Source organism: Kogia breviceps, chromosome 4 (assembly GCF_026419965.1).
Source record: "Kogia breviceps isolate mKogBre1 chromosome 4, mKogBre1 haplotype 1, whole genome shotgun sequence".
In the NCBI taxonomy this organism is placed as follows: Eukaryota; Metazoa; Chordata; class Mammalia; order Artiodactyla; family Physeteridae; genus Kogia; species Kogia breviceps.
In genome coordinates this window covers 105,515,253-105,527,284 of record NC_081313.1, presented here as the reverse complement: position 1 = coordinate 105,527,284, position 12,032 = coordinate 105,515,253, and the positions used below count along the sequence as shown (strand labels likewise).

At 36.4% G+C, this 12,032-nt stretch overlaps 1 protein-coding gene across 4 annotated transcripts in view; it reads right to left on the bottom strand.

Annotated features, from left to right (window-relative positions):
* PRRC1 (proline rich coiled-coil 1) overlaps window positions 1-12,032 on the bottom strand; it is a 55,062-nt gene that overhangs the window by 20,216 nt on the left and 22,814 nt on the right. For all 4 annotated transcript variants that reach the window (XM_059061588.2, XM_059061590.2, XM_067031519.1 and 1 more), the window contains exon 7: window positions 7,783-7,886. In XM_059061588.2, coding sequence (XP_058917571.1) covers window positions 7,783-7,886 — 104 coding nt within the window. The remainder of the gene's footprint in view (window positions 1-7,782; window positions 7,887-12,032) is intronic.

The following is a 12,032-nucleotide window of genomic DNA, read 5'->3' as shown; positions in this document are numbered from 1 at the left end:
ATAAAAAGAAAAATAAACAAATGGGATCTAATGAAACTTAAAAGCTTTTGCACAGCAAAGGATACCATAAACAAGACCAAAAGACAACCCTCAGAATGGGAGAAAATATTTGCAAATGAAGCAACTGACAAAGGATTAATCTCCAAAATTTATAAGCAACTCAGGCAGCTCAATAACAAAAAACCAAACAACCCAATCCAAAAATGGGCAGAAGAACTAAATAGACATTTCTCCAAAGAAGATATACAGATTGTCAACAAACACATGAAAGAATGCTCAACATCATTAATCATTAGAGAAATGAAAATCAAAACTACAATGAGATATCACCTCACACCAGTCAGATTGGCCATCATCAAAAACTCTAGAAACAGTAAATGCTGGAGAGGGTGTGGAGAAAAGGGAACACTCTTGCACTGTTGGTGGGAATGTAAATTGATACAGCCACTACGGAGAACAGTATGGAGGTTCCTTAAAAAACTACAAATAGAACTACCATATGACCCCACAATCCCACTGCTGGGCACATACCCTGAGAAAACCATAATTCAAAAAGAGTCATGTACCAAAATGTTTATTGCAGCTCTATTTACGATAGCCAGGACATGGAAGCAACCTAAGTGTCCATCAACAGATGAATGGATAAAGATGTGGCACATATATACAATGGAATATTACTCAGCCATAAAAAGAAATGAAACTGAGCTATTTGTAATGAGGTGGATAGACCTGGAGTCTGTCGTACAAAGTGAAGTAAGTCAGAAGGAGAAAAACAAATACCATATGCTAACACATTTATATGGAATCTAAGGAAAGAAATGTCATGAAGAGATTAGTGGTAGGATGGGAATAAAACACAGACCTACTACAGCATGGACTTGAGGATATGGGGAGGGGGAAGGGTAAGCGGTGATGAAGTGAGAGAGTGGCAGGGACATATACACACTACCAAATGTAAATTAGATAGCTAGTGGGAAGCTGCCGCATAGCACAGGGAGTTCACCTCTGTGCTTTGTGACCACCTAGAGGGGTGGGATAGGGAGGGTGGGAGAGAGGGTGATGCAAGAGGGAAGAGATATGGGAACATATGTATATGTATAAGTGATTCACTTTGTTGTAAAGGAAAAACTATCACACTATTGTAAAACAGTTATACTCAAATAAAGATGTTAGAAAAAAAAAAGATACACGTAAAAAGTGATACATTTAAAAACTGACTTAGGTGAGGTCATCTGTAACATCACTAGCATTTTAACTAGCCAGAATCAGGTAATCATGAGTTTAAATGACAAGATACAGAGCAAGAAAATTTTAAAATATGCAGATCAAAGTGCGATGAAATACAGTATTAGGAAACTTATTTACATATTCAAAGAAACAATAAAATAATATGTAGAATAACTTTGCTGAGTGTTAAAATGGCAGTTTATAATGTCTGTAGTATTCACATCCTAAAACTTTTAGAACCTTAAATAGTTGTTTTATTTATTATATGAATCATTATTTTAAATAATTTATTTGGTATATGATTAATCAGTATTTTATTTTACATGATTTGTGTATTATGCAGATGGCAGAGAATAATTGTAGTGACTAAGCTTCCAGGCACTGCACGGACGTCCTGAAAAGCAGCAACCCTGAAGGTACAAGCAGTCTCCCCTACAATGCCAGTGAACACACACATGAGAAGAACTCCCCTTCCTCTCCAAACTACTGGTGTCAACCTGGGTATCCCATTCTTCTCAACTCAAATCTAAACTGCCGTCACTGTCATGCCCACCGAGACCTGTTCCATTTCCCTAATTAGTGCTATTGGCTGAGGAAACGTTGTCTTCTCCCTCCTTCCTCCTGTCCTTCCACCCCACTCCCACTCCCCACCCATCAGGAGGAAGAATGGTGGTCTCCACTGTTCACACTCAAGAACAGTTGCTAAGGAATGCTCTCCTTCTCCTCACCCTCTCCATGCGGTTGGTGAAATAAGATAGACTCGACCAATCCTAAATGGAAGCTACTTGGACTTAAAAAAGGCTTAAGAAGAATGGTGATTCCAAGACATTTGGATTTCATGTAGCAGAAAAAAGTCAAAATAGCACTTGAGGAGCTGACACAGGTATGCCAATTTGTATTTTACCAAAGAAAGACCATCCACTACCACCAGTCACTTCACAGAAGGACATTTTAACCCATTTCACACATAACCCTTGGTTTTAGAACTTGATAGGTTAATCTCAGAATAAGGACAATTCATGGTAACACAGGTATTTTTCCATTTTGGTATAAAACATGCTAATTTTCCTCAAATAGCATGAACTGATGATGCAAAGTGTATCACAAATAGCTAGGTCTATACTGGCTTTACTATTAGGAGCCAAACACCACTGGTCTTTTCTGGACTCAGTTATAAGCATGTATTTCCCCTGACTTTATCTTCTGTGCATTTACTTCTCATGGGAACACCACAGAGAGAAGTAGCCAAAGCAAACTATCAAGTGTTTTGGGTCATGGGTCTGCTGTTTGTTCTCATGTCCTTCCTCTAATCCCCTTCTGTATCTTAATATTACAGCCTTTTCATCCTCTCTCCTCCTTAAACCATAATGGAAACCATCCACAAACTTCCTACTACCATTTACTATTCCTAATCTTCCTTATTTGCTAGTCTTCTGCTCAAAAAAAGGTAGGAAAAATACCACATCTAGGTATGATGGAGCAGTTGATGGCAGACCAATGCTCCCAGTGAAAAGCTGGATGAGTATACAAGTCATATAAATCATATCTAATGGCATCCAAGAGCTGTAGAAGCAAGGAAGACAAAATGGAGTAACATTCTGGGCAGGGACAACCTTTCAAAGGTATGCTGAAGACTCAGCTGACCCTGAGCACAACCCAGCCTGGACTCAGGTCAGTCTATCTAAAGTGCACCAAACTACCCCTTCCACACACCTCACTACTCTGTTTATTAGAGGGAAGAGTGAACCTTCTCAAAATTACCTCGACTCTCGAGTTTCTTATAAACAACTCCTGGCTTTCAAAGATTATGAGGCATCCACAAAGACAGCACCTTATCGTCACACCAATAGGAGGCTAAAAGAGGCCCACACACTGGCTTCAGTAGACAAGGATCTTAAAGTAAATGACTCATATTCAAGGAAAGAGAGGTAAAGACAATCGAAACAGAAAATATAGGTATTCAATAGTAAATTAAATCTACTTTAAAAAAAATCAATGTATGAGCTACACAGCAGAAGAGAGGTAAACAGAAGGTACTCGAACTAAAGAACAAAGAGAAAAAGAGTGAGGAAGTAGGGGAAAGAGGGGACTGACCAAATGAGAACTCTGAGGCACAGTCAGAAGGTGAACAAGCATGTAATTAGAGTCCTAGAAAGAGAAGAGAGAAAATGGGCCAGAAGCCAATTCTGGAGATACAATGGCCAAGAACTTTCCAAAACTGATGAAAGACATAAATCCTGAAAGAAAGAATCAAGCTCAGGGAATCCACAAAAATTCAATACCTAAGCAAACACCACTGTACGTACCATAAAACTGCAAAAATAAAATGACAGAAAAAATCCTAAATGCAGCTAAACAATACATTCTCTTCACAGAAACAAGCTGGATAGCTGATGTAACAGAAATGATGGAAGCCAGAAAACAGTACAACAGCATCTTTAAAGTACTGAAAGAAAAGATCTGCCAATCCAGACTTCTACATCCAGAAAAAAACACCCTGTGAAAATAAAGGTGCTTAAAGGCACTTTCAGACAAAAGCTGAGAGAACTCCTGCCAAAGTCTTCCATCACAATGTATATAGTACCAAAGGATGCTCTTTAGGCAGAATGAAAATGATCCCAGACAGAAAAACCAAAAATGCAGTTAAGAATTCAGAGAATAAATTTAAGTGAATAGAGTGTACAGAACTATACTAAAACGGATGTCTTAGGAGTTTAAAATATATACACAATTAAGATACTTAACAGTACTGCAAAAGATGAAGGGGGTAAATGGTATTGAAAGTACAGTTATCAAGTCATAATTTTTATTAAAACATAATACATGGAAAAAGGCACAATGGAATCTCTAAAGTAGCCCTTAAATGAATATTTCATTTTTCCCCTCTGTTAACCTTTTAATATTCATCATCACTGGATGGCTGCTTGGTGCTTACATAGAAGTTCAAACTTCCCAACCTAGCAATCAAAGCTCTTCAGTCTGTCCCCAAACTACTTTTTGATTTCCTATCCAAGTGTTCAGCCAAGCTGATAAAATCACTGACCCCAGAATACATGTTAATCATCTTCACACTTTTCCTCCATGCAGAATGTCCTACCTATTCTTTTCTACTTAACCGAATTTTACCCACTCTTCAAAATTCAGCTCAAGTCCCAAGCATTCATAAATCTTATCTGACACTATCTCCACATCAAGTTAATTCCATTGAAAATGCACATAGCATTTTATGTACAGCCCACGTGCAGCAACGAAGACCCAATGCAGCCAAAAATTTAAAAAATAAAAAAATCATATATTCCTCTATTGACATGTGTTTGGTGATACCTATCAGTGTGAAAAGATACTAAAAAATAAAAAACGATGAATTAGGTTGCTGGAGGTTTTTTTCAAACTAAATAGATGAGAGGTAGTGTTCAACAGAACTCAAACCTGGTGACTGCCTCCAGACCCTCTTGCCATACCTTCCATTACTCTGAATGACTGTATAAATGATTGTTACTGGAGGTCAACATCCAAGCCAATAACTAAACCACTGTATCATATGTAATTGACCACTGTATCATATGTAATTGATTAGTAACACAACCTTAGCACGCAGGCAATACAATGTCCATTTTATAATTAAAAAGGAGAAACAAGAGTAGAAATGCGAGCTAAGCTACACAGGTCACATAGCTAGTTAGATGGTAGAGCTAGACCAGAACGTAATTTTCTCTCTGGTTCTAAAATAGGATACATTTATTACTAGATATTCAGTGTAAGCAATCATATTTTGCTCCTAAGAGAAACATAATAAGTCTCTTACTGAACCATTCATTATAGGCCAACAAACTGGACAACCTAGAAGAAATGCATAAATTCCTAAAAACACACAACCTACTAAGACTGAATCAAAAGAAACAGAAAAATCTAAACAAATGGATTACTTGTAAGGAGACTGACTCAGTAATCAAAAACCTCCCAACACACAAAAGTCCAGAACCAGATGGTGTCACTGGTGAATTCTACCAAAGATTTAGAGAAGAATTAATACCAATCTTAAACTCTTCCAAAATATAGAAAATGAGACCCACTTCCAAACTCATTTTACAAGGCCAGCATTACCCTGACACCAAAACCAGACAAGGATACTACAAAGAAAATTAAAGGCCCAATATCCCTGAAAAACAGAGATGTAAAAATCCTCAGTGAAATACTAGCAAACCGAATTCTACAATGCATTAAAAGGATCTATACCATAATCAAGTGGGATCTACTCCAGGGATGCAAGGATGGTTCAAAATGTGCCAATCAATGTGATACACCACATTAACAAAATGAAAGATAAAAATCATATGATCATGTCAACAGAGCTATAAAAAGCATTTGACAAAATTTGACACCCATTAATGACAAAAACTCTCGAGTGGATACAGAAGGAACATACCTCAACATAATCAAAGTCATATGGCAAGCCCATAGCTAATACACTCAACAGTGAAAAGCTAAAAAGCTTTACCAAGAACAAGAATGCCCACTCTTCCCACTTTTATTCAGCATGGTATTGGAAGTCCTAGTCAGAGTAATTAGGCAAGAAAAAAAGTGCATCCAAATCAGAAAGGAAGAAGTAAAACTGTCACTATTTGCACATGACATATTATACATAGAAAAACTTAAAGCTACCACCAAAAAACTGTTAAAACTAGTAAATTCTGTAAAGTTGCAGGATACAAATTCAATACACCAAAATTTGTTGTATTTCTATACAATAGCAAACTATCAGAAGAAAAAAATTTTAAATACCATTTACAATTACATAAAAAAGAATAAAATAGTTAGGAATATATTTAACTAAGCAGGTGAAAGATGTCTACTCTGAAAACTGTAAGACATTGATGAAAAAAACTAAAGAAGACATAAATAAATGGAAATATATTCCATGCCCAGGACTAGAAGAATGAACAATGTTAAAATGTTCCTATTACCCAAAGGAAGCTACAGACTCAATGCAATCCCTATCAAAATTCCAATGATATTTTCCACAGAAACAGAACAATCCTAAAATTTGTATGCAACCACAAGACCCTGAATAGCCAAAGCAATCTTGAGAAAGCAGAGCAAAGCTGGAGGCAACATGCTCCCTGATGTCAAATTATAATACATAGCAACAGTAATCAAAACAGTATGGTACTTGCATTAAAAAACAAAAATATAGATCAATGCAACAAAATAGAGCCCAGAAATAAACCCATGCATTTATGGCCAATTAATTTATGACAAAACAGCCAGGAATATGCAGTGGGGAAAGGACAGTCTCTTCAATAAATGGTGTTGGGAAAACTGGACCACAATTTTACACGAGACATAAAAATTAATCAAAAGGGATTAAATACTTGAGCATAGCATCTGAAACCATAAAAAACTCCTAGAAGAAAACATAGGCAGTAAGCTCCTTGATATCTGTTGTGGCAATGATGTTTTTTGGATTTGACACCTAAAGCAAATGCAACAAAATCAAAAACAAGTAGGACTACATCAAACTAAAAAGTTTCTGCACAGCAAAGGAAACTATCAACAAAATGAAAAGGAAACCTACCAAATGGCAGACAATACCTGCAAATCATGTATCTGATATGGGGCTAATGTCCAAAATATATAAAGAACTCATACTAATCAACAGCAAAAACCAAACAATCCAATAAAAAAATGGGGAAAAGATCTGAACAGCCTCCTTTTCCAAAGAAGACATACAGATGGCCATATGTGAAAAGGTGCTCAACATCACTAATCCTCCAGGGAAATGCTAATCAAAACCACAATAAGATAACACCTCACACTGTTAGAATGGCTATTATCAAAAAACAAGAAATAACAAGTGTTGATGAAGAGGTGGAGAAAAAGGAACCCTTGTGCACTGTTGGTGGGACCATAAATTGGTACAACCACTATGGAAAACAGTATGGAGGTTCCTCACAAACTGAACTACCAAATAATCCATAAATTTCACTACTGGGTATTTATCCAAAGGAAACAAAAATACTAACTCAACAAGACATATGCATCCCTCTGTTCGCTACAGCATTATTTCCAACAACCGAGGCATGGAAGCAACTTAAATGTCTGCTGATGATAAAGAAAATGTGATTTATACACACTCTCACATATATATATGTATGTACATATACAATGAAATATTATTCCATTGAAAAGGAAAACCTTGCCATTTGCAGCAACGTGTATGGACACTGAAGTCATTAAGCTAAGCGAAGTAAGTCAAATAGAGAAAGACAAATACTGTATGATCTCACATGTGGGGGGAAAAGCAAACTCACAGATACGTAGGACAGATTGGTGGATGCAGAGGCAGCGGTGGGAGGGGGAGTAAAATGGATAAAGGGGATTAAAAGGTACAAACTTCCAGTTATAAAGTAAGTCAGTCGTGAGAATATAATGTACAGCATAGTGACTATAGTTAGTAATACTTTTTGTACATTTGAAAGTTGCTAAGAGAATAGATCTTGTCTTGTAAGTTCTCTTAAAAAACTACAACTATGTTAAAAAAAAAAATCCTCTTACTTGTCAGGAAGCAATTCTGCAATGAAGTTTTCTACTGACACAGCAGTCTGTTTTTCATGGATCACTCCAGTTCGACGCAAGCTATCTATCCGTTCCTGGGCACCCTGAAACAGTGTACATTAGAAACTATTTTAAATTATTTGGTTTTAAATATACTAATTTATGACTGTATAAGTAATATGCATATACATTTATACACAAACACATACTCATTGTAAACATGAAAACAATACAGAAGCATAGAGAGTAAAAAGTGAAAAAGCCCCACTGTATTCCCCTCAGTATTAAGAGTCTGCAGTGCATCTTCCAAATTATTCCTGTATGCATTATTATTTTGGTTGCTATCATGAAATGGATAATTTTTATATTACATGTTCTAATTGGTTATTACTAATATAAGGAAACTATGTACTTTTCAATGTTGATCTGGCAAGAGGCCATCTTAGTAAATAAAAATCATTTATCAATTCTAAGTAGTTTTTTTTTTTTTTTTTGTGCTAGGCGGGCCTCTCACTGTTGTGGCCTCTCCCGTTGCGGAGCACAGGCTCCGGATGCGCAGGCTCAGCGGCCATGGCTCACGGGCCCAGCCGCTCCGCGGCACGTGGGATCTTCCCGGACCGGGGCACGAACCTGCGTCCCCTGCATCGGCAGGCGGATTCTCAACCACTGCACCACCAGGGAAGCCCTAAGTAGTTTTTTAGTTGATTCTCTCTTGAATTTTTCTAGGCAGGCAATCATATCAATAGCAAATGTTTTTTCTCTTTTTTCTGATTCCTTTTATACATAGCCTTTAAAGTTTGCACCAAAATGACAGTTATTTTAACTTCAAATGTATGCATTACATCAAAGCTTATTCAAGAAAATCCGTACCATTTACGAAACAAAATTGAGGGGCTGAGAACACTATATAGATAACTCAAAATCATGAATTAAATATATACTTATGGCAGAAAACTAAAAGCTGGATTAATGAGGACAAGGTTGTTGTTTACTACTTTTATTTGAATCACTTCATAAAAGTGATCATGAATAATATGATGAGAATGTGTTCAAAAAGCAAGATAAAACCATTTCTGAATAAAACTAGTCATGGATAATACCCCTATTTTTATCATGAACAGCAGAGCTAAGCAGTGAATGAGATTAAGGGGTCAATTCTTCTTCAAATGAAAATTAAGAAAGCTAGGATACTTCTAGAGACAACTGAATTTATTTCAGAGACAACTAAAATAAAGAAGTGACAACTGTATGAGACCATGTAGGCCAATTTGTCATTAGCTTATAAACATGAAAGATGAAAGAAGATATGAGTTAAACCACAAAATCAAGCTGTATTTTTGCTTACTCTTGTATCTCTGGTACCTAGCATAGCGTCTAACCTAATAGGCAGCCATTGAGAACTTACTACATGAAAAAGCGGACAAGGGAAAAACTAAGGGCTTCTGAAGGCCTATATGGCTAATATTAGGAATCTAAAGAGTGTAAATATGGCATCACCAAATGAGGATGTCACTGTTGAACTGAAAGAAAATACAATAGCTAAGATGAACTTAATTCTTTGTACTGGATAATGTAAATCTGTTCTGAAATTTGGGAGAAGTAAAATAATTCCCTCCTCCCAAAAGGTAGTTATGTCTAATTTTTACTATAAAGAAGTTTAAATAAATGTTAATTCAGTAAAAAACTATTAGGGGATTAGTGGGATGTTTAGAGATTCATCCGCAACTCTTCAAAGGTTTCTATCTCAGCTATACACTACAACAAAATATTCCTAGATTTTATGCTCCCAGGAAACAGAAACTAAGTTGGTTCATTTTTTACTATCCTACAGCACAGGGCTTTATACTTCATAGGGTTCACAAAATATTGAACTGTAATTAATTAGCACCTATAAAAGATAGGATAATGAGTTAGGTAGACAAGTGTAATGCTTGTTTTTATGGAATCCAGAAGAGAAAATGAAGAGGGGGTAAATCACCCTCTCTCCTCCTCTGACCACAACATTACTTAAATGTGGCATCTTTTGGCGTCACAGAGACACTTTGATATTAGTCACTACCAATGTTTTGAGAAGGGAATTTTAACTTTATTTTTCAGCAGTGTAGGGGATCAAAAATTAGGTAGTTTAGAGGCCACACTGAAGTAACTGTCTCAGAAATGAAGTAAGATGCAGAAATGCCTCTAGAGCTTATACTGTACTCTGAGAGCTTATACTAAGCAACTTGGTTCAGATAAATCAAAATTCCATGCTTCTTCATAAATTCTTACAGATATTAACTACATTTTTCTTGACTATAAGCTATAAAACAATGGTGATAAATATAACTGGCTTTTCAGTAAAATTAATACTTGGCATTGGAGAAGTTTCAGAAGCTTCTTAACTTTAATTACAGCTGATTTATTTCCTTAAACAATTTCATATGTTTAAAGGAAAACTTAAGTTTAGTCAAAAAAGACATTCACTTTCAAATAAAATCTGATGGGGAGAAAAAAATCTGGGTTGAAATTTTAATATTCTACATTATTTTCTTTTTGTTAGTTCCCTCTACTGTTTCTGAAAAAAAAAAAAAAAACAGCTGGGAAAATTACAAATCACTTTCCTATATATATCAGTTTCAATGAATTTTAATTTTAACCTTGTATTAAAGATTGTGGAAAAGGAACACTTTTCTAAATTTGAAGGGCAAAAACCAATACTAAAACAAATCTGTCAAATACTAATAAAATCACAATATAAACTGAACTATTAATATTCAGAAAATAAGATTTTTCTTACAGAAAAAAATCTCCATCAGCCTTTCAAGTTCAGTACCTACCAATCTGAAGTATCTTTTATGCAATGATATTTAAACATAAAATATTTAAGACTCATGTTTTAAAAACCATGAAATTCTGAGTTATGTTCCAAAAATCATGCAGTGATCTTTCATCAGAAATTATGAATGACAACTCTATCAGTTTTTTTATCTGTTTTTTTGAGAACAATGAGAAACCACAGGACTTGCAAGAAGACTTTACAGAGTCATTATGTCATGTGCATTCTTAACATCTAAAACATTATTGTGAATTGTCCCTTCATACGACACTCAAGGAGGATTTTAGGTTCCGAGGCCATCAGTGGGTGAGTGGTATATCTTTATTTTCTAATCGGAGAGGTCAGAGCTTATGAAGAGGAGATGAGAAAGGAGATGGCATGTTGCCTCCACTACCAGTATGTATTCAGGCAGAAAATTTTAGGGAAGAATACATATGGAAGTTGAGGAAGGAGAAGCTGAGTTCCTGAAAACTATCTGGGTTACTTGGACCTTGTAAAATCTTTGCATGTCACCAGAGGTACTTATATACAAGTCTGAAGACCACTGTTTGATGGTAAAGGTACTATCAAAGTATAGCAACAGGTGGGCAGCTAGAGCTCTGCTAAGGGAAAAATCTCTATTCTCATAAGGCTGACATGTTGTTAAACCAAAATTCAAAACGGATCCCAGAGTGAAAACATCTTCCGCATTAGACTGCTTACTTGAGGAAATAAATTATTAATTTAAAAAGTTTACCCTAGCACTTTAAATTCTATTGTTTGGGGTTTTATACCAAGATATCTCAATAGGACTGCTAGATATTCATTTTAAAGAACATGAAGCACTATTCTAAAAGTTTGTATCTGTCAATGAAACGAAGATCTCTGCTCTTGTAGAACTTAATTCTACTGGGAAAAAAGCATTAAAAAATAAAAATAACATAAACGTAAATTATATGGTAAATCAGAAGATGCTGGATGCTATAGGGGAAAGATCAGAGGAGGGTTAGAGGGATCAGGAGTGCAGGGTAGGCAGGTGCAGACTGCAGTATTGAACAGGGCAGTCAGGACAGGCCCCACTGTGGAGGGAAGATTTTAGTGAAGACTTGAAGGAGGTCAGGGAGTCAACCAAGTAGATATCTGAGGAAAGAGTGGCTCAGAGAGAGCTGTGAAAAGGCTGTGAGAAGACAGCAGCCTGTCAGACAAGTGCAAAGACCTGCAAGGAGGCCAATGTGGCTGGCGTGGAGTGAGCAAGGGGGAAGTATGGTAGGAGACGAAGCCAGAGAAAAGCAGAAGGCTGCTGGTGCGGCCACTGTGGAGAACAGCAGGGAGGTTTCCTAAAAACCAAAAATAGAGCTGCCATATGATCCAGCAGTCCCATTCCTGGGCACATACCTGGAAAAGATGAAAACTCTAGTTCGAAAAGATACATGCACCCCACTGTTCACAGCAGCAC